Below are 25,405 nucleotides of genomic sequence, written 5' to 3'. Positions count from 1 at the left end.
ATTGGCTGCAGCGTCTCCGTTATTGCCACGAGCCAATGATCAGCTAGAGATCGATGACGTCAGACGCCGTGGACTCACGCTCTAGCAACGCGTCTGGAGACCGCGGAGTCCCGTGTTCCGCCGCTCTGGCACCTCGATTTCCTCATGAACACCCCGCAGCTCGAGCTGCTGTGGTTGTACTTCTTGATCCTCCCTGAGGGCGCCCGGTTACAGCCCTCTTTCTCCCCGTCAGGGACAATGCCCACCTCCTCAGTGCTGGGCTCGGTGACGGAGGGCGGGACTCCACAGCCCTCCTCGGAGAATGCCACTCTCGGGGAAGTGCCTGGGCTTCTCAGCACGGCGGGCCCTTCTCTTGCGACCCCCGCGGCGCCCGCGAACTGGACCGCCGACCTCTTCCCAGGTGAAGGGATCAGTTGGGGAAACTGTGTAGACTTCAAAGATGCGCGATTCTGTAAGATTGACTCACCGCGAAGGGAGGGGAGTGGGATAACTAGAAGGGGACGGGCTTAGTTTGGAAGAGCTGGGGGGAAATCTTACCTCGCTCTACTTTTGATTGTACTTTCATAGTCCTACCGATCTGTGTCTGTGACTTGACACCTGGTACCTGCGATCTAAATTGCTGCTGCGATAGAGATTGCTATCTTCCCCATCCCAGGACAGTGTTCTCCTTCTGCCTTCCAGGCAGCGTCAGGTAAGCTGCAGTACCCAGAAAGAATCTTAAAGAGGGCAGGTCCTAGAATGTGTAATATTTGGAAATAAGAAGATAAGCTACTGTACTTCCTACCCCCTACTTGTAAGGTGTTCCTTGTTTTTTTTTTTTGTTTGTTTGTTTTTTTTAAGGAGTGATCCTTTCTGATTCTCTAAAACAGCTGTAGTAGAATAGACTTGGGTTGTTGCATTGTAGCTTCCGAAGGAGCCTCTCTGGTGAGGGCCACTCTTAAAGAAAATTTCTTTAAATAAGACACTCGTAAAGATCTACATCTTCCTCCTAAATGTACGTTCTTCCTCTTTCTTCACAGGTCTTCAAGCTGGGTGTGTGTAGACAACTCTCTTATCTTTAAGAGTAATTCTCCATTTCCTTCGAGAGTTTTCATGAATTCAAATGGAGTCAAGCAGTTTTGTGTCCATGTGAACAACTGTGAGTAGAAGCATCGTTGGTTGCTCTTACCTAACGTTTATTGAGAAGTGACTTTGTCTTTGCACTTTCCCTTGATTCATTCTTTCTTAAATATTTTGTTTTTGTTCTTAAATTCCGCTTCTCATCCTACCTTTTCCCATATCCAATCTATTAGAGGACCTTTGCAATTTCTTAGATCAGATAACATACAGGACTTGAATTTAATACTTTTTTTTTTGTCAGTCATGGGGCTTGAACTCTGGGCCTGGGTGCATCCCTGAGCCCTTCAGCTCAAGGCCTGCGCTCTACCACTTGAATCACAGCACCACTTCTGGGTTCTTGGTGGTTAATTGGAGATAAGAGTCTCAGGGAGTTTCTTGCCTGGGCTGGCTTTGATCCTCAGATCTCAGCTCCCTGTGTAGCTAGGATTACAGGTATAAGCCACTGTCGCCCAGAATTTAAGACTTCTAATCATCCCTCTTAACTCTGATAATCATAGAGTGTATCCTCCCCAACTTGCTACACTCTCCAAAGGTTTCTGAACAAGGAAGCCAGCATAATGCTATGTTTTGGATTGGTTCATATAACAAAGTGATTCTCCATGGCTGGCTGTGATGTGAATGCCTGCTCTGTGTATGTGTGAGACAGGTAGAGAAATGACCATAAGCTTTTTCCTTTAAAAAAAATAATTTACTTTATTGTTATTATAAAGTTGTACAGAAGGAAGTGTCCCCATTACCTGACTCATGTCATTGTAATCCCTCTCTACATTGTTTTTTCCTTTTGTACAAACACAAGTCCAGCTCCCCAGCCTCATTCTTCCTTGTCCAAAAAGCTCATTTGACTTTACTACCTGGAGAATAATGTCCGGCTTCTTTGCCTGCAAGTCAGTGTGCTCTCATATTTGAGCTAATTCTTTTTTCTACTCACTGTCACTCACTCTCTACATTTCACCTTCTGTTCTGGCCAAATTCAACTTCTCATTGTCCTCAAGATAAGCCATTGCATTTGCCCCAAGTTTGTGTTTTCTTTTCTTCTTGACTCAAATATTCCTCTTTCTCATTGCATTTTAAAATGTATAACTCTTCCAAGAATCCACTCTTGTTCATCATCCTCAAGAGTTCTGATACATTTGTTGTTTTAAGTTCTCTTGGAATGTATAGGATTTCTTGTATTGTTGCCAGTTCATGGTAGACCATATTTTCAAAGGTATGATATTAGCACCTCAAAGGGACAAACCATATCTTTATTTGCCCACAGTGCATGGATGTTGAGAAATGTTTTTTCCCCCCATTTTCTGTGGTTTTGCTTTTGTTGTTGTTGCTTTTTAAGGTCACCCAAGCAAGCACAGAACTCATAATGCTCCTACCTTAGCCCTCAGTGCTGGGATTACAAACTTGCACTCCTTGCCTGACAATGAAGGTTATCTTAGTTTTGTTCAGAAACCTTTGTATAGTTATTTTTTAAAGTGGTAATAGGATTTGAACTCAGAGCCTGGGCTTACTAGGCAGATACTTTACCACTTAAGCTACACCCCCCCACACACATACCCTTTGCAGTTTTAGTTATTTTTCAGATAGAGTATCCATTTTTTTTACCTAGGCCAGCTTGGACTGTTATACTCTTTCTCTGGACATTTTATTTTATTTACATTATTTTCTTCTTAAAATTTAAAAAATTATCTTTAGTTGTACAAAGTAATATCTGTGCATTTTAAAATTCTTGTTTATGGGGGGGGGAGAGCGGGGAGGTTTGGGTGGGGGCAGGGGGAGGTTGGGAAAGGATGGGAAGGGGAAACAAAGGAGGAGGCTACAATGCTTGATAAGAAATGTACTCATTATCTTGCCCATGTAATTGTAACCCCTCTGTACAGTATTTTCACAATAAAAAAATAAATAAAAGGAAAAAAAGGAAAAAAAAAGATAAAATTCCTGTTTACCATCACTCCCACCAGTATACCTGAGCTGAAGTGAGAGAGAAAATGTTAACTTTGTCTTACTGATTTAAGCTATGAAAAAAATATTTACCATCCCACCTAGCTCTCCTATTAATTTGTGTTTCAGTTTAACTTTCAATTATAATGATAGAAATAACTGCATCTTTTATGAAGTTGATATGTCCTCCTCTGTGGTTTTCAGACTATAAATTCCAAAGGAAATGTTAAGCAGCTCCTGGAAGCTTTGGCTCCTTGAGTTCAGGTCATAGGTGGAAGGTGGTCTACAGAACAGCAGCATCAGCATCACCTGTTTCAGAGCAGCACTGCTTTTTCAAATGCTAATATACATGTGTGTCACTTAGGAATTTTGTCAACATGATTCAGACATCACCTAGAGATTGTGTTAGCATGATCCAGACTCAGTAGGTGTGAGGAATGGCCTGAGTGTGCATATTTCTGACAAGCTCCAGATGATACTGAAGTTGTTAACAGTTAACAGTAGCATGATCTAGATGTATAAAGAATGAATACAAAAAGCACGGGGTGGGGATGGGGGGGGGCCTGGGAGTTTGGCTTAGTGGTAGAGTGTTTGCCTTGCATGCATGAAGCCCTGGGTTCAATTCCTTAGTTGCACATAAACAGAGAAGTCTGGAACTGGCGCTGTGGCTCAAGTGGTAGGGTGCTAGCGTTGAGCAAAAGAAGCTCAGGGATCCTGAGTTGAAGCCTCAGGACTGGCAAAAAAAAAAGGAAAAAGGATGAATAGTCTTGAGAGGCCCCAGAATTGAGAGCTGTGTTCATTTCGTGCTATCAGAAAGCTGAAGAATCATACATGAAATGTGTTGTAGACAAAAGTCGAGCCTTTTTTGATGGGGAAGGCACTTGGTGTCTAGGGTTTTTAACTAGGCAGGCATTCTACCTAAATGAAACATTTAGCCATGTTTCAATCCTTTTGCTTTTATCAGATAGGATCTCATACTTTTTGCCCAGCCAACTTCAGACCATGATCCTCCTACTTCTACTGCCTCAGTGTCTAGGACTACTGTGTGCACCATCATGCCTAGCCCAAAGTGCCAAACTTATTTCGTGTAGAAGCATCATTAGCTTTCAATGATTTGGGTCTCATTATCTTTTGACTGTCCAAGTGACATACTTAATACAAAGAATAAAACTAGCATGGAGCTTGTTTTTGCTTGGAGTGGTAAACCCAGTGTTATCTGCCATTCTGGGCACGGGACAGCAACAGGATCTTTTTCCTCTTCCAAGAAAAATGAAAAGTACAGCTCAAATATTATCTTTAACTTTGCCTTGGTCCTATGGAAACAGTATAATTTTCTTTTAATCAGTCATCTGGTATGGGTCAAATACCACCATTGCCGAGTTTCCTTTTTTTACAAATTATTAATCACACACATTCTTGGCTATAAGAGACTAAGAGCTGACTGACATTCATTCAATGACTGTGTTATTTACTTAGATCCTCATACTAAGACATTATTTCAGTTAATAGGTTATCTATAAAGAAGTGTTCATATCAATAAATCTGAATTTTATCTCTAGAGATGGGATACTAATTTGGAATCTTTCAGGGAAATGTTCTAAAACTTGATCTGGATGCTATCATAATGCAAGTATATGTATTTATAAAACAACTTTGACTATATTTTAGCCATTTTCACACATATATTATACTTAAATAATTTTTTCATATTGTTTGGCATGCTATGTATTTAAACGTAAATGCTTTTGTTTTTAACTAAACTTCTTTCTTTTGAAAAATATTGCAGCTAAATTAAACTATTTCCAGAAGCTCCAAAAGGTCAATGCAACCAACTTCCAGGCCCTAGCTGCAGAGTTTGGAAGCAAATCATTTACTTCAACATTGCTACCTCAGCCACAACTCTCTTTTTATAGGGTGAGCCTGGGAAGGGAATTCCCATTGTTTGTTTTTGGTTTTCCTATCATAGTAAACAATGGTCATTGTGTCTTTGTGCTGCCTCCCTAGGATGTGGTAAACCATTCCTGGCTCTTTTAGAGGATACTTCTGTCCTTGTAAACAAGCCATTTAGTTTACTTTGTTTGTCATTGCTGGTTTATTTCAGTCCATTCTCACTGAAAAACTGTGTTCTACAGGCTGGGGATCCCATTCTGACTTACTTCCCCCAGTGGTCTATAGTAAGCTTACTGAGGCAGCCTGCGGGAGTGGGAGCCGGAGGACTCTGTGTTGAGAGCAATCCTGCAGGTGGGTCCAGGGCAGAAGTGCCAGCCTTCTTACTCAATTTAAAACAGACTTTCTCATTTACTACCATGTTCATTCTTTGTGTTGTAAGGTTTCCTAGAGAGTAAAAGTACAACCTGTACTCGTTTCTTCAAGGACCTGGCCAGTAGCTGTACCTCAGATCCAGCCTTGGATGCTGTCTCCTACTATAATTTCACAGTCTTGAAGGTGGGTGTGCTGCTGTTCTCACCTTGTCACCATCATGAATTTGTAGTCAACATGCTACCCACTATTGTGGTTGTGGAAAATTCACCAACTGAAAGTCAGACTTCTCAAGAGCTACATAAAAGGCAGAAGACCTATCATCGGAAAAAGATGAATTGAGGATATATATTTGTGTACATGTATATTTATGTGTATATATATATATATATAACATATTTATGTGTATATGTGTATATATACATATTTATACATATGTACCTATATAGCTTAAAGTTCTGACACTTTAGTGTAAGGAAGAATTAGGAATGTTAAGAAAGAGAGCAAGCAGTTCCAATGTTTTGATTGTTCCTACAACCCAACATCAAAGTACATTGGTAGTAATCTGAACCTACAAGCTCATGGTGACTTTATGTATATCCATGTCTCCATTGTTCTCTTTTTCTAGGTGCCGAAAGATATGACTGATCTTCAGAATATGAAGGTATGATGCCATTTAGCAGGGAAAAGGAAAAAGAATATTGTAACTAAAGCAATTTCAGTCTGTATTTTAATGATGGAAGAAATGTAAGTCTGATGCATCATAGTGAAATGTGGATCTAAAACAGTGCTTTACAAAGAGCAGTCCAATAGTTTCATATGAATTTAAGATTAATGAAGTATTATAGTAAATCTAGAAAACACTTGAGTTAAACAAAATTAAATACAGCATTTGGGGTTCTTAGAGTCTTCTAATGAAATAAAGGCCCTTAAAAGTTGATTACAGGTTTGCTTATACTTGTTTATGGGTGCCTGTTTTATATCATCTCATAGAATTAATGTCCTGAGAAATATATTTTGAGATGTGCTGATGTAGAATAATTTTTGAATTTAAATTGTAGTCTAGCAATGGAAGGAGAAAGAAAAGGGGAAAACAGATACTCATTTTAGCATGATACATAGCTAGAAGAGAAAATGCAACTTTCAATTTTAGTTGATCTTTTTTTTTCCCCTTGATAGTTCCAGGTTCCAATAACACTTACCTCACAGGCAAGTCCTCCTCTGTTGGCTGGAAACACTTGTCAGAATATCGTTTCCCAGGTAGGGCTGCAGACCTCAGATTCTACACTCATGTATGTTGATTAGTATTGTAAGAGATGTGCTAGTGTAACCCCAGCTGAAGTTTTGTGTATTATCTGAGATTTCATATGTCGAGTTGAACCCAATATCTTCCTCCTTACTATGTTTCTAACATTTCCATTGCCACCATCCTCCAGTTCAGAACATTTCAAGTTCAGAACATTCTGACTCCTTCCTTTTCCCACACTGTTACTGATTCCTATTGACTGATCATAATTTCTTCTTTTGATAGGAAAAAAGTCTGTAATAGTCAGTGCAGAAGTAGTAAATCATCATTTTAAAGATTGCTAGAAATTTACTAGCAGCTAGCAGCTATCTTTCGCTTCAGACACCTCGAGTCAAGTAGCCCAGTTTCCATCTAAAAATGAGTGGTACATTTCAGAAGCTCACCTCTGCTTCTAGTACTTACTGTCTTCTTCCCCCAGTCAAAACTTTTTCTGAACACAACTCTCCCATAAACACTTCCGAGAAAAGCCCTATCCTCTTTTTTCTTGTGTAAATGTAATTAATATAAAGCTATCCCTATCTTTTCATGCTGTTTTTGTTTTTTGTTTTTTTTTTTTTTGGTCCGGTCGTGGGGCCTGAACTCTGGGTCTGGGCACTGTCCCTCAGCTCTTCAGCTCAAGGCTAGGGCTCTACCACTTGAGCCACAGCACCACTTCCAGCTTTTTTGTTTATGTGGTGCTGAGGAATCGAACCCAGGGCCTCGTGCATGCAAGGCAAGCACTCTACAACTGAGCCACCTTCCCAGCCCCCTGTTTTTGTTTTAAATGTTGTTTAATTTATACATGTAGTTATAATAACACAGTTATAAAATACTTTTCTTTAAACACAATTAGTCCAATAGCTCTTTTCTTAATTGATTCTTCTTTTGCATTTCAGGTCATCTATGAGATAGAGACCAATGGGACCTTTGGAATCCAGAAAGTCTCTGTCAGTTTTGGACAAACCAACTTGACTGTTGAACCAGGTGTTTCCTTACAGCAAGACTTCATCATTCACTTTAGGGTAAGAGCCCTTTTCTTGTAGCAGATTGAGAGGGTTAGAAATAGCTCTCTGCTTCTAGAATGCATGTAAAATAAAGTAGAACTATGAATGCCTAGTTAACTCTTGACTAAAATTTTAACATTGAATATTCTTTAACTACATGTAATAGATATTCAACTTTTTTTTTTTTTGTACTGCTCCTGGCTTTTTTGGCAATTAATTGGAGATAAATTTCATGGACTTTTCTGCCAAAGCTGGCTTCAAACTGAATGATCCTCAGATCTCAGACTTCTGAGTACCTAGGATTACTTTTTACTTAATCTTTAACTCAGTTAACTTAAGAATTTAACTAGCTTTTCCTCTTATTTTTGGCCATTCCTCATTTCCCACTGAATCTTGTTTCTGGTGTTAATCACCACATTTTGGCTTTCTTCTACTTGTTTTCCTTTTTGAACCCATCAGAGTTCAACTCTGCGTAAGTTCTCTATCTTTCGCATTTTGTCTCTGGAATATTATGGTTGTCTCATTTTAGCCAGTTTAAACATAGCACTAAATTGATAGCAACTTTTGCAGTACTAGGGTTTGAATCATGGCCTTAATGTTGCTTGTTTAAGCTTGCACTCTACCACTTGAGCAATGTTGCTAGCCCTGCTTTTGTTGTTGCTGTTAGTTATTTTGAAGATGGAGTTTTCATGGTCTTTTCTACCCAAGCTGATTATGAAACAAGATCCTTCAGATCTCAGCCTCCTAGGTACCTAGGATTACAAGCACGAGCTACAGGTACCTGGCTCAGAGCAATTTTTGAGAAATTAGGTTAAGTGGTTCTTGGTTGTAATCCTTGATAGAATTCCAATCAAGTTTTATTGTGTTTTTTTTTTGTTGTTTTTTTTTTGTCTGGGCTGGGACGCTGTCCCTGAGCTCTTCTGCTCAAGGCTAGCACTCTACTTTTGAGCTACAGTGCCACTTCCATTTTTGGGGATGGTTAATTGGAGATAAGAGTCTCACAGACTTTTCTGCCCAGGCTGCTTTGAACTGCAATCCTCAGATCTCAGCCTCCTGAGTAGCTAGGATTACCCACGTGAGCCACTAGCACTTAGGTGTTGTTTTTTTTTGTTTTGTTTTTGTTTTTTTTTAGTGAAGAGCTCCAATGTTAAAACATTGGAGTATAAATTGTAACATGATACACATGGAAGGAAACTAGATTGTTCAGTACAGATCATGTTATAAGGAAAGATAAGAAGCCAGGCAAGATAGGAAAATATGCTTTTCACAATAACCAACTGTTCTTCACTCTTTCTGCAGGCTTTTCAGTGGAACAGGGCTGTTTCTCCTGGTCCAAGAAGTGGGAATCCTGGATATATTGTTGGGAAGCCACTCTTGGTTCTAACTGGTGACATTGGTCACTCCGTATCCTTTGCAGATCTGGGTGGACTCTTGTAGCTAAAGGGGAAATGCTGCTAAGTTTAGATTTTCTAATTCTCCAAATTCTGCTAATCCATCATGTTTCCAAGTGTTGATACCACTGAAGGCTTTCAACATCCCACCTGAATACTGGGGTTTGAATCTAGGGCCTTGCGATTGATAGGCACTTCTACCACTTAAGCAATTCCTCCAGCCCTAAAAATTAAAAGCTTTAAACTTTAGAATGACTAGGAGGGCACCAGTGGCTCAAGTCTGTAATCCTAGCTACTTACGAGGCTGAGATCTGAGAATTGTGGTTTGAAGCCAGCCTGGGTAAGAAAGTCTAATATAGACTCATCTCCAATAAAGTAATCAGAAAAAGCCAGAAGTAGCACTGTGCTCAAGTGATAGAGTTCTAGCCTTGAGCAAAAGAAGTTCAGAGACAGTGTTCAGGCCCAGAGTTCAAGCCCCAAACAAACAACTAGAGTGGCTAAAGATGAGGAGCAAACTTTTTGCTTTTTTAAACTCATATGATGTATGTTTAATTTTTTCTCTAATTCTGTTTTTTTAATTGCCAGTGGAAAACGCATAAATTTATAATTTGTACAACAGGATAGTAGTGTAAGATACAATGTTAAGGGAACAGTGACAGTATAGATTTTCCAAGCCTACTTTCTTTTTTCTATTGTAGTCTCCTTGACTGTCATTCTCCCACCTCAGATGACCCTCTTGCAGAGCCAGGGTGATGGAATCTGCTCTGTTAAGAGACATGAAGTAGAATTTGGAGTGAATGCAATATCTGGATGCAAGTTCAGGTAGTTTTTTTGCTTCTGTAACCTCCTTAACAATTGATCTCCTTATAGGAAGAATGTTGATGTAGAAACCTTTTGTTTGTTTTGCTCTTCTTAGAGCTTTAACTCAGGGCCTAGGTTCTGTCCTGGAGCTTTTTTTGCTTAAGACTGGTGCTCCACTTTTATGGAGGTTAGTGCTTAAGGCTAGTGTTCCACAGCTCCACTTTTGGTTTTTATGGCAGTTAATTGACAATAAGAGACCCATGGGGGCTGGGAAGGTGGCTCAGTGGTAGAGCGCTTGCCTTGCATGAGGCCCTGAGTTCGATTCCTCAGCACCATACAAGCAAAAAGAAAAAAGCCAGAAGTGGCGCTGTGGCTCAAGTGGTATGTCACTAGCCTTGAGCTGAAGAGCTGAGGGACATTGCCCAGGCCAGAGTTCAGGCCTCACGACCGGACCCCCCCAAAAAAATAAATAAAAATAATAGACCCATGGGTTTCCCTGCCCAGACTGGCTTTGAACCATGATTCTCCTGTCTCAGCCTCCTGTATAGTGTGAGCCACTGGTTTCTTAGGAGGAACTTTTTATTTTTGGTGGTACTGGGGTTTGAACCTCTGGCTTCATATTTACTAGGCAGGTAGTATATTGCTGAGTCACACAATGAAGCCCCTTTTTTGTGCTGGGTTTTTTTTTTTGTTGGTTTTTTTTTGTCTGTCGTGGGGCTTGAACTCTGGGCCTGAGCGCTGTCCCTCAGCTCTTCAGCTCAAGGTGAGCGCTCTACCACTTGAGCTACAGCGCCACTTCCAGTTTCCTGGTGGTTTATTGGAGATAGGAGTCTCACAGTCTTTCCTGCCCGGGCTGGCTTTGAACTGCGATCCTCAGATCTCAGCCTCCTGAGTAGCTAGGATTACAGGGGTGAGCCACCAGCGCCGGCTTTGTGCTGGTTATTTTTTATGTAAGGCCTTACTTCCTGTCTATGTATGCACCTGAACCATAATCCCCTTATTTTCAACATCCCATTATAAATGGGATGACAGGCATCCACCCATGCCTATCTTCTTCCATTAAGATAGTTTCCAGGGCTGGGAAGTGGCTCAGTAGTTAAGTGCATGCATGAGGTGCTGGGTTCGATACTTCAGCACCACATAAACAGAAAAAGCCAGAAGTGGCTTTATGGCTAAAATGGTAGAGCATTATCCTTGAGCTGAGAGCTGAGGGACAGGGCCCAGGCCCAGAATTAAAGCCCCATGACCAACAACAACAAAAGTCTTTTGGCAAGGTGCTGGTAGCTTATACCTATAATCCTAGCTACTCCAGAGGCTGAGATCTGAAAATCACAGTTCAAAGCTAACCTGGGCAGGAAAGTTTGTGAAACTCTTATTTCCAATAAACTACTCAGAAAAAGCTGGAAGTAGTGCTGTAACTCAGTGGTAAGAGCACTAGCCTTGAGTAAAAGAAGCTCAGGGGCAGTACTCAGTCCTTAGGACTAGCGTGCGCATAAACACACACACACACACACACACACACTCTCTCTCTCTCTCTCTCTCTCTCTCTCTCTCTCTCTCTCTCTCTCTCTCTCTCTCTCTCTCTCTATCTCTGAGCTGGAATTATAGGTGTGAGCCACTAGTGCCTGTCTTTGATATATAGTCACTTCTTAATATTTTATTTTATTTTATTTTTGGTGGTCGTTGGGCTTGAACTCTGAGCCTGGGCACTGTCCCTGAGCTCTTCAGCTCAAGGCTAGTGCTCTACCGCTTGAGCCACAGCTCAGAAAACCACTTCTGGTTTTCTGGTGGTTAATTGGAGATAAGAGTCTCACGAACTTTCCTGCCCTGACTGGCTTTGAATCACGATCCTTAGATCTCAGCCTCCTGAGTAGCTAGGATTACAGGCATGAGCCACTGGTGCCCAGCTACTTTTTAATATTTTAAATGATAGTTCAGAAAATGCTCATTAAGAATAGTCTTTAAATCTAAATAATACCATATTGCTTTTGTATAGCACCTTTATAGTAACAATAAAAACAATTTTAGGAAGGAAAAGAAATAGGAGACAAAAATAGAAATATATATATATGTATACATATATATATATTTGTGTGTGTGTGTGCGTGTGTGCGGTTGTGGGGCCTGAACTCTGGGCCTGGCGCTGTCCCTCAGCTCCTGAACTCTGGGCCTGGGCGCTGTCCCTCAGCTCTTTAGCTCAAAGCTAGCTCTCTGCCACTTGAGTCACAGTGCCACTTCCAGGTTTTTTTCTTTTTTGCTTATGTGGTGCTGAGGAATTGAACCCAGGGCCTCAGGCATGCAAGGCAAGCGCTCTACCACTGAGCCAACTTTCCAGCCCTAGAAATATATTATTATCTGCTCAAAAAAAGATACCATATTGATGCTAAGAGGCTTCTAGTGACCCTTAAAATTTAGTGAGGATTTACACTAATATATATTGTATTAGCATCGCACTCCAACCTCCAGATGTTTAATTACAGGCTCAAGGAGGTGGACTGCAACAAGTTGCAGCAGGAGATTTGTCAGACTCTTCATGGAAGACTGAGACCAGAACATGTGGCCATCTTTGGTAACGCTCACCCAGCCCAGAAAGGAGAGTGGACCAGGATCCTCAGCAAGAACTGCAGTGTTTCAGTAAGGAGGGACACTTAAAAAAATGTTTTTATACTAACTTACCTGTTTTCTTCTAGTAGTTTCATAGTTTGGGTCTGACATTTAGGTCTTTGGTCCATTTTGAGTTGATTTTTGTAAATGGTCTGAAATAGAGCTCAAGATTCATTATTCTGTATATGAATATTCTGTTTTCCCAGCACCATTTTATTGAAGAGGTTGTGCTTTTTTCTAATATTCAAGAATCAATTGACTGTAGATTCTCCATTCTGTTCATTGATCTTTGTATCAGTAACATGATCTATGTGTCCATCAATTTTATGCCAGTAACATGGTAAACCTGTACTATGTCCTTGTGCCAGGTATTAAGCTGTGTCCTTTCTGTTCAAGACTCCTTGGGCAATTCGGGATGCTTTTTTGGCCAGTCCTGGGGCTGGGCACTGTCCCTGAGCTTCTTTTGCTCAAGGCTAGTACTCTACCACTTGAGCCACAGAACCACTTCTGGCTTTTTCTGTGTATGTGGTACTGAGGAATTGAACCCAGGGCTTTATACATGCTAGGAAAGCACTCTACCACTAAGCCATATTCCCAGGCTCAATTCGAGGTCTTTTATGTCATAAAATTTTAGGATTTTGTTCTTTCTATTAAGAATCTCATTGGTGTTTTGACAATATTGACTAAATCAGTAAGTCACTTTGGATAGTATGATATTTTAAAAAACAGTGATTCTTCCAATCTGTGCACACAGAAGGTCTTCACATTTTTATATGTGTCTTCTGTTTCCTTCATCATAGTTTTTGCGGTGGAGGTCATTCAATTCCAATTAAATTTATCCATTTGATTTTAAGTAGGCTATTCAAGCAAATGCTTCTTTACCTTCTGCAGGCTACAAACTGTACTTCCTGCTGTTTCATCCCAGTTTCTCTGGAGATCCAGGTGTTGTGGGCGTATATAGGCCTTCAGTCCAACCCACAAGCTCATGTATCAGGAGCCCGATTTTTATACCAGTACAAATTTATACAGGTAAGTCATAGCTCAGAAAGGACCACTAACTGAAGTCTAGATTGGCTTATTAGCCATTTGATGGCAGGATTCTTTTTTAACCTAAGAGCCAGATAATGTTACTAATGTTTAAACAAATGAATGAGTCTTTTCTCCCACACATTTACTAAAACTAACATTTTGTCCTGATGAATATAGCCTGTGTCTAAGAGAGCTTTTCCCATAAATCTGTGTTCACTGTGACAATCATAATTATTAGAGCTCTGAGCCTGTGGTTTATGATTAAAGTTACCAGGGTGACTAGTTTGTAGTAACCACTTCTTGCTTTTATGTACTCCATTAAATGAATGCTTTTACTCTGTAATAGATGTTTATCTATTTTATATTTTTTTGTCTGTGGTGGGGCCAGAACTCTGGGCCTGGGCTCTGTCGCTCAGCTCTTCAGCTGTAGACTAGCGCACTCTACCACTTGAGCCTCAGCCCCACTTCTAGCTTTTTCTGCTTATGTGGTGCTGAGGAATCGAACCAAGGGCTTCATGAATACAAGGCAAGCACTTTACCACTTAGCCACCTTCCCAGCACCATATCTATTTTTTTATAATGTATCTTAGAACAGCTTTAGTATTTGCCTTGATTTTTGAACTTAATCTCCAGCTTTACAAGTTAAAAGCATGGTGTTTTCACTTAAGTTCATGTTTTCACCAGTCTTGGTAAAGTGATTGGTGTATTTCTAGTATGAAGTTTATTAGCATACAGTGAAAATTAAAAGATTGAAATTCTATCTAGTTGCATTAAACTTAATTCCTAGTTAAGAATTGAATGCAAAATTGAATGCAAAATACAATTTTCCCTCACAGCAGGGTTGGGCAGCTTAGTTCTCTAGGATTATAAATAGGATTAACAGATTACCAGAAACTATATTGCTGAGAACATCCATTCTTTTCCTAACAAATACTGTTTCTTTTTTTTTTTTTTTTTTTTTTTTTTTTAATTTTTTTTATTGTAGAGATACTATACAGAGGGTTACAGTTACATGAGTGAGGTAATGAGTACACTTCCATTTCCTCTTGAACATTGTTACCCCCTCCATTGTTTTCCCCCTACCATCCCCTCCCTCCCTCCCTTCCCCAAGGTTCTTTTTTTTTTTTTTTTTTTTTTGATCGTGATTAAGTGATTACTTAATTTCCGGAAATTCACAGTATTGTGGAATAATGATGCTCATTTAAAGTCACAAGTTCATTCTAACTTTCCTGGAGCAAATTGTCTATCACAGTCTGTAATATATAACGGTGCTCATATGTTATATACCATATACAAATACTGTTTCTTTAAGACTTTTAATTGTGTTACAGCACTGACATTATCAAATTTTCTAAACTATACTTTTATTCTTGATTTATGATTTCCTGTGCCACAATAGTGTTCTTTTTATTTTCCAGAACCTCTGATACTCAGGCATTGAAGTTACCTGGTGCCTCTTTCTTATCTAGCTAGTTTAACCAGTATCTTTTTCTAGTAGTTAGCAGGGGTCAGAGGTAGCTTTTCAAGTTAGTTTGCCCTTTCTACAACACTACACTTTATGGTCATTCAATCTACCTGGATTACATGGATGTCAGTTGAAAGATTCAACTGTGATTTGATCATGCATAACTAAAGAAATATATATTCCAATGATAAGGTATATTGTCTTGAAGTTATTAAAAGGTATTGTGGCTTATAAAAAGCCATGTCCTTTACTTAGGCAGATTTAAGGAATTTATGAAAGTATTTGATGGTAAAATTTTTAACTTTAAGGCCTAACCTGAGAAGCTGAAAGATGTTACATTCCTATAAAAGTGTAAAGACTTATGTAATAATAGTCTTATATCAGTAGTTAATCGCATCTAAGCATTTTATTCAATAATAAAGATTTCTCTGCTTTTTTTATGGTGGAAGGGGTAGAAGTCAAGGCCTTGTACATGCTAGGCAAGCACTAAACCACTGAGCTACTCTCACAGCTATTTTCTTAACTTGAATCACTTCACAATCCATACATGCTTATCTGTTGGCACTTCATATGAATTTTTTTTCTTAGAATAGAAAGGAAAGCTAAGGTACATGTTCTAGTGCTTTTAGAATGAAGTGGGGGGGGGGGGGGTTAACACTTGAAGTGCATTTTTTTTTTTCTGAAAATTTTCTCCCTGCCTAACTAGCCACCCTTTGAAGCTTTAGTTGACAGAGGTCTTACCTGGGCTGTTTCCATCAGCTTAATATATAAGTGATAGCATGGAGACTGAGTTGCAAACACCAGTCTGTAGCATATATACTTGTTTGATCTCACCTATGAAATGGCTTTTGCTGTTATTTTAACACATGTCAACATATAAAAATCAGGAAATTTTACCTAGATGGCCAGATTCCTGACTTCACTTGAAAAATCTGACAATACAAATATTATTACACTCTTGCATGGCATCCACTCTTCTGTTACTATATAAGGAAATTCAGTATCGTTTAAATCTTTAAAGCACATAGCTGTGCTTACTAGCCCTCCCACAGTTGAATATTGGAGTCGTTTGTAAATAATGTAAGGAAATATCAAAATGAAACTCCTTTGTACAATGAATACACTAATTTTAAAAAAAGAGAAAACTAAAAACAAAAAATAGAAAAAAATAACAAAAAGTTATTTTTTTAAAAGATAAGAAAATTATTTACATAACAACTTAATGAAAGTAGAATTTCTTTATATTTGTGTTATTAAGAAAAAGAATGGGTTGGGAAGGTGGCTCAGTGCTAGAGTGCTTGCCTTGCATGCTTGAGGCTCTGGGTTTGATTCCTTAGCACCACATAAGCAGAAAAAGCCAGAAATGGTGCTATCGCTCAAATGGTAGAGCACTAGCTTTGAGCTGAGGCACAGTGCCCAGGCCCAGGCCCAGAGTTCAGGCCCCATGAACGACAAAAAAAAAAAAAGAAAAAGAAAAGAAAAAGAACTATGAAGGGGACAAAGTACTTTTCTATTCAACTAACTTATTAAGAGATAAAGGCAAATAGTGACTGATTGATGTTTGAAAGACTTCAGGGACAGGAATTTTGTTGACAGTCACGGCGATCGAGTCCATTGGCGCTGCCACTGTTGTCCCTAGGATTCTCCCAGACATCAACAGAAAAATGAAACAATCTAGTCACTTCTCAGCTCTTTCTGTCATAACAATTATTTTAAAATCTAATGTTGAGTTATTACTGAATTCTTTTGTTTAATGTTACTTATCTTCCCTAGTATTCTCCTTGCTTAATTATGAGATTGTGATAGAAGTTCCTGGCCCGACTTCACAATGTCAATAAATCACTTATAGCTATTTAAGGAATATTAGTATTTTTCTAATAAGTTATTAACTCTCAGCAGAGTCTCAGTGAAGTCTATGCAACTAAGAACCAATAAACTGACAGCAGTTTTCTTCCAACATATGTTAATTAATTTGAGGTATAAAATATAACCCACTTTAAACTAGAGTAAATTAGAGACATTTATGAAATAAAACAATACTATTAGCCTTGAAATCTAGTCTGAGATGAATTCTCTAAAAGTTCAGATAGCACATCGAGACCCACTGGTGTGATGTGTTTAGCCCTGGGAGAAAAACATAGAATGATATCTATAAATTTGAAGTAAGCAAAAATTTCATAGTCAAATAACAAAAATTGTTGTGAAAAGCCTAAAAATAAATGCTCAACAAAATATATCATTATGAAAACAAAAAGGCAGACTTGTATGTGAAATAGTATTTCTTTTTTTTTTTTTTTTTTGGTCCAGTCGTGGGGCCTGAACTCTGGGCCTGGGCGCGCTCCCTCAGCTCTTCATCTCAAGGCTAGTGCTCTAGCACTTGAGCCACAGCGCCACTTCCAGCTTTTTTCTTTTTGCTTATGTGGTGCTGAGGAATCGAACCCAGGGTCTCATGCATGCAAGGCAAGCGCTCCACCACTGAGCCACCTTCCCAGCCCGTGAAGTAGTATTTCTTAGTACATTATCTGATAACACTCAATGTAAGGACAAAAAAAAAAGCAAACGCTAATAATAGGCAAAAGATTTGAACAGATGCTTCATTACCCGACCATAGGTACTACTGTATGTCCACCAGAATTGATAACATCAAACATATTCTGACAGTCTGATATATTATAGTAGGAATGGGCAGTGGTACAACCACTTCATCTTCACTGAGACCCAACAATTTTGTTCTTAGGTATATATCCAGGAAAGATTAAAATGTATGGCCCCCACCAAGACTTGTACTAGAAAGTCTTATATGGAAAACATAGATGAATCTCAATAATATGTATCTTGAATGAAAGAAATTACACACATCTATACGTATTTAAACTTCTAAGATATGTAGATTTAGGGCTGGGATGTAGCTCAGTGGCAGAACACAAACCTAACATGAGCAAGGCTCTGTGTTCAGTTTTCAATATCATAAAATTGATTCATAATTTATTAATTATACCTCAACAGAAATAATAAAGGACATGCAGGAACACATTTAAGAAAATTGAAAACAAAAGACTAGGGAAAATGTGTGCAGTACATGTACTTAGCATTTTTTTGTAGGGGGGGATCATGGGTCTTGAACTCTGGGCTTGGGCACTGTCCCTCAGCTCTTCAGCTCAAGGTGAGTGCTCTACCACTTGAACTACAGTGCCACTTCTGGTTTTCTGGTGATTTATTGGAGATAAGAGTCTCCCGGACTTTCCTGCCTGGGCTGGCTATGAACCGCGATCCTCAGATCTCAGCCTCCTGAGTAGCTAGGATTACAGGCATGAGCCACCATCACCTGGCTTACTTAACATTCTTTTATGAAAAATATTCATATACCTCAGTGATGACTTACACACTTGAGCCAAAGATATAATTGTTTTAGTTTGTAGTAGTATATAGCTACAAGAGTATAAATCTAAGAGCACATGTATATAAGTTTTATCTTGGGGCTGGGGGAAGGTGGCTCAGTGGTAGAGTGCTTATCTTGCATGCATAAGGCCCTGGGTTTGATTCCTCAGCACCACATAAACAGAAAAAGCCAGAAGTGGTGCTGTGGCTCAAGTGGTAGAGCACTAGCTTTGACAAGCTGAAGAGCTAAGGGACAGCACCCAAGCCCAGAATTCAAGCCCCATGACCAGCAAAGAAAAAAAAAAAACTTTATCTTTAAAATAATAGTTTCAATTGTAGTGATTTGATATAGAGGAGTAATTTAATTGTGTGAAAATCATGATTATAAAAATGTGATCTAGCCAGGCACTGGTGGCTTACACCTGTAATCCTAGCTACTCAAGAGGCTGAGATCTGAGGATTACAGTTCAAAGCCAGCCTGGGCAGGAACATTCATGAGACTCTGATCTCCAATTAAGCACCAGAAAACTGGAAGTGGTGCTGTGGCTCAAGTGGTAGAGTGCTTACCTGGAGCTGAAGAGCTGAGAGAGGTGTCCAGGCTCAGAGTTCAAGCCCCAGGACTGACAAAAACTAACAAAAACAAACAAAGGTAATCTATAAGAGATATTTAGCCAGGCATCCGCCTGTAATCCTAGCTACTCAGGAAGCTGAGATCAGAGTATCTCGGTTCAAAGCCAGCCTGGGTAGGAAAGTCTGTGAGATTCTTATCTCCAATAAACCACTCAGAAAACTGGAAGTGGCCCTGTGGCTCAAGTGGTAGAGCGCTTGCCTTAAGCTGAAGAGCTGAGGGATAGTGCCCAGGCCCAGAGTTCAAGCCCCAGGACTGACAAAAAAAATTATTAACAAAACAAAACCCTTCATATTTCAAAATAAATTTTATTTTAGAACAAAAGATTTTGCTTCATTTAAATTGAATTGAGCTGAGCATGGTGGCATAGAATTTAATCCCAGCCTGAGGAGGATGAGGCAGGAGGACTAAGTTTGAATACACACTGTTCTACAAAAAACTCCAGAACAGCTTGTAGTATATAATTAGGCTGTAGGTCCTATTTCAGAAAAAAAAAAATCACTCCATAAATAGAATTATATTATTCAAATTTCACAAAGAGTTAAAACAGAATTGTAGGTGATTTTTTAATTAAGTATCATAAAATACTATGGCTTGAGTAGAAATAAATTAAGTCAACCATACATAATGGATCTAGAGCCATAGAGAAAGAAATGTGCTGACTTGTCTCTGTCTTTTGTCTGCCTTTATAAAAGAGATGAGGTTACCAAATTTGAAGGAAATTGTTTTTCTGGTGCTCACACAATGAACAGTTGAATAATTTTGTCCCAATACAACTTTAAAATGTAAATGGGCAAGTCAGGTACCAGTGGCTCATACCTATAATCCTAGCTACTCAGGAGGCTGAGATCTGAGGATCCTAGTTTGAAGCCATCTGGATAGGAAATTCCATGAGACTTTATTTCTGATAAATATTCAGAAAAAGCTGGAAGTGGCGCTGTGGCCCAAGTTATAGAGTGCTAGCCTTGAGAAAAAAAAAAAAAAGCCCAGGAACAGTGTCCAGGCCCAGGGTTCAAGCCCCAGGACCATAAATAAATAAATAACAAAAAATAAATAAGATGGAATATGAGAAGGTTAGACTTCAGAATTCAAACAATACCTTGAATTAACTCACAAAGCTGTTCTGCATTAGATGAGTCAGTAACTTCAGTATTAGCCAGTGACCCAGTTGGTGCAATTCAGTACCATCTGCTTGGGTGCTCTACTGGGCTGCATTTGTTCCAGACTTCCACACAATTGTAGAGGCAATTTGATTTCTGTCTTAACTGATATAATTGTATATATTTATGAAGTATGGCACCTACCTTCCTGCCTTCCTTCCTTCCTTGTGTGTGCCAGTATTAGGGCTTGAACTCTAGGTCTTACGCTCTTGCTTAGCTTTTTCCCTCATGGCTGGTTGAGCCACACCTCTAATTCCAGCTTTTTAGCAGTGTCATGCTAAGCTAGCATCAAACCTCAAACCTCAGCTGCCTGATTATCCTCAAACCTCAGCCTCCTGATTATCTTGGATTACAAGTGTGATCCATCAGTGCTCAGATTCAGAATGATATTTTAATACAACCAAGTAATTAGTTATTTCTGTTACCTCTGACATTGATCATTTCAATGTGCTGCAAACATTCAAAATATTCTCTTCCAGGTATTTTGAACTACACAGTAAATTGGTCACTATAGTTACCCTATTGTACCATAGAATACCAAAACTTATTCCTATCAGACTGTGTTTTATTATCTGTTAGTCCCACTCTCTACCCATTCCAGCCAAGGTAATTTCCTTAATAAATGGAGAATACACATTTCATTTGAATTGCTTGTTAGTGAATTAATAAATTCACTAAAGCCAACCTTTAAGGATTTGAATGATAGTGTGGTAGGAGGGATAAAAGATCAGATAGGAGTCTAAGTGAACTCCCAAATAGTACAACATACTTTCCATCTTGTGATTTATTACCTCTCATTACTTTATATTAGTTTTCTTATACATACATAAGGGTTATTCCAGGTAAATTTTTGGTAGCTTGGTGTTTTCAGCAGATAATATGTGCGTATCACAGTGAAAAGGTGAGAAAAAATCTTCATTATAGGGTTCCACAAGACAGTTTGTTGTGGAATCATGATCTTCAATTTGCTTAGTAAGCATAGAGTCAGAACAAAAGGAATTCATTGTGATCAGTGTAATTGCGGTGTGTGTGTCATCACCTTCAGTCATCTCCAAAAGCCATGTCAGGTTCACTACCTGAGTCAGCCTGACAAGGTCCTCCTTCTGGGAATATATGATTGGGAATACTTTTTCAAACCTTAAAGTGTCTGAATCTAACATTTTTTTTAGTCCATATTGCTGATTTCTTTTCCATGAGATTTCGCCTTTCTTTACTGTCTCCATTTGTATATACATACTGTTTCAGAACCTCAGCCTCTTTGCACCTAATGAAGCAGAGTTGCTAAGCAAGTAACAGCAGTGTTGCCATATGACTTCTGATATTGCAGCTCCCTAACAGGGGGAAACTTAGTCATATAACTGTTCACAGCCCTGGTGTTGTGGACTCTTGGTAAGAAATTAATTTCCTCATAGAGAACAACACAGAATCCATAAAAAAAGTTGGACTACACCAGTGGGTACCAAGAACTAGCACTGATCTATTGACTTTCTTCTTATAGGATTCCCAAAAAGGAACAGACATAACTTTGACAACTCTTGTGAACTTTGTGGATATTACCCAGAAGCCACAGGCACCACGAGGTCAACCCCAAACGGACTGGAAATTGCCATTCGACTTTTTCTTTCCCTTCAAAGCAGCATTCAGCAGAGGGGTTGACTTCCAGAAAAGCTCAGCTTCTCCCATCTGTATCCTGTGCCTCTTACTTCTTGGAATTCTCAACCTACAGACTAAGTGAAGAAAAAGAATCATCAAATTTCAATTTTCCCTATGGGAAACTCTAAGACAGCCTACTTGGCTAAATTGACATTTACTTGGTTTTGACTGAAGGACATCATTTATGAAAATCGAACCTAACAAAGGAGTCTTCATTGTGAAGCACAATATTTTAGAAAAGTAGTGAATGTTCCTGCAAGCCAACAGGTACAAAGTAGGTTCTCTGCTTCTCAAGATGAGAAGGCACAGAGCCCTCCTTCAGTCCTTCAGGTTACATTTTGCCTGACTAAAGATTTCCAGGATCATCAGCCATCTGCTCACAGGCACAGTTGGGCCAGCAGGAAGGAGCACATTTATGCTGTCACTCTGTGAATGCAGAATGGCTGCCCTCTGGATATGAGCTGACTATTCAGCTGGGAAACTGCTGGCTCAGTATTTGTCTGGCTTTTTTGCCAAGGCCTGTCCACACCTTTTGCTCAGGCATAAGTGGTGAAAGTAATTCTTTTTACTCAGTTTCCAGAATGAATGTGGGTTCCCAGCTGTTTTTTCTACTAGCAAATGGCCTTACCATTCATTCCTCTTCTTTCCTTCCCTTCTTCATGGTAAGGAGAAATAAAACTGATTTGAGATCTTTGTTGTACTAAGTCCAGCAACATGGTAATTTAATTGCCCTGTGACATACTTCATGATTATTTTTTTTTCTATGTGAGGATTTTTTTTGTCTTGTTTTTTTAAAAAAGGAAGCCAGGCATTCCCTGTACTTAATTGTATTTTTTTTTTTTGTCTTTTCTTTTTTGGTACTGGGGATCGAACCCAGGACATTGCACTTGCTAGACAAGAGTTTGGCCACTGAGCTACATCCCAGCCCCATTCCCTGTACTTAGAAGTTTGAGGTAGTAATATCAAGTGTATGGGTATTGCTACAACAGTGCAGACCAGCAAAAATGAAGACCACATTTTAGAGAGACTAAAGATGTTTATTGCCTGTGACTCAAACCAGGCTACTGCCAGAAACAAGTTCCAGTGACAAGGGAGGGGAGACCCTGGATTTTATACAAGCTGGCTACACATAAAATAGGCATTAATCAGATACACTAAAGGTCAGACAGGCTGACATCAACTTCTGACCAATACTTGTGCAGAAATCATGACATGCCTTTACTGTCTCTTCTGTATTGTTATTTAGAAAACATCTTTTGGGCTTACCGCTAACAATTCAGATAGCCCCACCTTATTTGCCCCCAACTCACATTCAGCAACAGTCCCACTGAACCATTTTTAGCAACTGAGTGGGGGCTACATTCTGGCAACTGGATGCTGGAAAGTCTCCTCATCAGGAGGGGTAACTTTTATCTACTTCCGTTGCATTCCCAACTCGCAAATATGTCCATCCTTAATCTGAACATTCCTATGATTCAAAGCTCAGTTGAGAGGATGGACCTCTGTGCCCATACCTAGCCCATGACCATTCTCTTCCGGCCACAGATATCTGGTCCAAGAATGGAGTCCAGAGTAGGCCACCAACATTTTCTCTCCCAGGAATTTGGAACCTCCACCAAGGCAAGAAATCGTTCAGGAGTGGGCACTATCTAGATGTGTCTGGGGAAGCCCTTTTCCACAAAATGTTAGTGAATGGAGAGCCTCTTAAAAGAACAGGTCGGGGGGCCGGCAGGGGGAAGCAGATATGTAACTACAATGTAAAGAGAGAGATGGAGGCTGATACTGGTCCTTAATTTTCTAATTCCAATCCTTGCCTCTTCTGAGACCCAAGTTTACATCCTGCCCTTGGAGATACTCAGTTACCCCTTTAATTCATTCCTAAATGTTCCTCTTTCTCTGTGAATATGTGGTCCTGTCGAGCCTTATTTCTATTTGCTAAGCAAAAGTAAAATCACTCTAATCAAAGTAGTCCAATTTTTTTTTTTTTTTTTTAGCATATACAGGAAAGATACCCTGACTTGACTTGTTTGGAGAAACAAACTAGCTCTTACATCTGGTATTTGACTTTTCCTAATCCAGAGTCAATAAGATAATGATAAAATAATTAATCATAAAAGCAGCAACAAGACAAAAACGTTGAATGTTAGGTATTTTTGTATTTGATCATTTCTATTTTGAGACAGTTTCTCATTGTGTAGCCCTGTCATGGCCTTGAACTCTCCATCCTTTAGCCTTTGCTTCTTAAGTGCTGGGATTACTTACCTGCATCACAGTGCCCAGCTTTATACTTGATACCCTTAATAATGCTTTGAGATAAACAAGGGTAGTGTTGGCTTACCACTATCAATTCAGATAGTGTCTGCTTCCTATCCACATTCCAGCAACAGCCCCTCTAGGCCACTTTCCAGCAACTGGGTGGGGGGCCACATTCCAGAAAATGGTTGCTGAAAAGTCCCTTTGACCCCTAACGTCATCTACTTTGATGCTTTTACTCTTCACCTGCAAAGAACTGCTCATGTATTTCCTAAGGTATTGGAGCACCATCAGATTCCCAAATACTCAGTCTCTCCCTTTCAAGAAGTGAGTGCTGTCAGCCCCTTCCATTTTGCAATTTGTTCCTTGATGGGACCTTCTGTCCAATCCTCCTTTTTCCTATGGGCCTTTGCAATAAAGTAACCATCTTCCCAGCTTCTCCTTTTTAATAGCCTGATCCTGTCATTCCAGAACTTGAAAAGTTTGGGTTCTCTGTCTTTAAGGTTCACAAAAATATTTAGTGTAGTACAGAAAACCCATTTGCAAGGGTGCCTAATGGTTTGACTCCCAACTAGACATCTGTCACACCCCCAGGCAGCCTCTTCTCCAAGGGCTCTCTGCATATACCATCTCCCCTACTTCATGCAATCCTGCTCTTCAAAGCATAGTGCAAATGGCAACTGTTTTTAAGCCATCCATGAGTCTCTGGGGCCCACCTTCTCTAGTGTTTATCAAGTTGTAATGATTTGCTCATGTTATCTGTCTGAAGCTAACTAAGGTAGGGGACAATGGCTTCCTCTATACTTGGAGAATATCTGGCAGATTAACTCACTTTCTATTTTGTGCAACTGTAACAATACCAAAGACTAGGAAGGTTACATTTAAAAACAACACATTGATTTCTCACAGCAGTGGAGGCTGGGAAGTCCAGGAAGGTCTGGGACAAATGTTGAGGGTGCCTTTATCATCTCATGACAGAAGGCAGGAGGACAAGCCAGGGTGTGGCTGACAAGGCTGACATGGCTGTGGGAGAGGTCCAGTCCACTCCTACAGGTCTTTTTATTAATCTCCCTAATCGCATTATGAGCATGGAGCCCTCCAGACTGCTGCATTGAGGGCTGTTTCCATCACATGAAAGTTTAAGGGAAAGGACTGAGAAGACAGCGAACAGTAGCCAGTGTTTGATGAATGAGAAAAAAAAAAGTGTCATGCGCAGAATTAAGCACAAAGCACTTTTCTGTCATTAAACTCCAACCAGATGCAGTCCAGATGCAAAGTGCCTATTCTGGACTCTGCCCTCTGAGGAAAAGGGAGGGGAAAAGAAAAAAAAACACCCCAAAACCTATGCCCTCATGAGATGTTGAAATAATTCCAGTTGTCATACATTAAAGCTCTTGAGCTGAAGCTCAAGGCTAGCGCTCTACCGCTTGAGCCACAGCGCCAC

The 25,405-nt window shown here is 39.7% G+C and overlaps 1 protein-coding gene across 2 annotated transcripts; it reads left to right on the top strand.

Annotated features, from left to right (window-relative positions):
- The first annotated feature begins 96 nt into the window (after window positions 1-96).
- On the top strand, window positions 97-24,323 carry LOC138826166 (tectonic-3-like). 2 transcript variants are annotated; one of them, XM_070021301.1, is made up of 14 exons: window positions 97-400; window positions 568-691; window positions 1,020-1,138; window positions 4,838-4,965; window positions 5,184-5,292; window positions 5,381-5,496; window positions 5,939-5,974; window positions 6,490-6,570; window positions 7,492-7,617; window positions 8,899-9,003; window positions 9,718-9,812; window positions 12,272-12,425; window positions 13,287-13,424; window positions 21,554-24,323. In XM_070021301.1, exons 1-14 carry the CDS (start codon window positions 145-147, stop codon window positions 21,788-21,790), a joined length of 1,824 nt encoding a protein of 607 aa, XP_069877402.1. In that variant the 5' UTR covers window positions 97-144; the 3' UTR covers window positions 21,791-24,323. The 2 variants fall into 2 exon arrangements, with proteins under 2 accessions (XP_069877402.1, XP_069877401.1); XM_070021300.1 differs by having other exon boundaries at window positions 102-400; window positions 6,496-6,570.
- Window positions 24,324-25,405: the final 1,082 nt, after the last annotated feature.

Source organism: Dipodomys merriami, unplaced genomic scaffold (genome assembly GCF_024711535.1).
Source record: "Dipodomys merriami isolate MVZ:Mamm:240054 unplaced genomic scaffold, mDipMer1.0.p SCAF_14, whole genome shotgun sequence".
In the NCBI taxonomy this organism is placed as follows: domain Eukaryota; kingdom Metazoa; phylum Chordata; class Mammalia; order Rodentia; family Heteromyidae; genus Dipodomys; species Dipodomys merriami.
The sequence above is the reverse complement of the archived record's forward strand: the minus strand, read 5'-3'. Positions and strand labels throughout refer to the sequence as shown.

Bases quoted from the DNA above. Each gene is read 5' to 3' on its own strand.
- LOC138826166 (XM_070021301.1), top strand. From the start codon at position 145: ATGAACACCCCGCAGCTCGAGCTGCTGTGGTTGTACTTCTTGATCCTC. The intron at 5,497-5,938 runs GTGGGTGTGCTG...CTCTTTTTCTAG, and splicing joins ATAATTTCACAGTCTTGAAG to GTGCCGAAAGATATGACTGA. The intron at 13,425-21,553 runs GTAAGTCATAGC...TTCTTCTTATAG, and splicing joins ACCAGTACAAATTTATACAG to GATTCCCAAAAAGGAACAGA.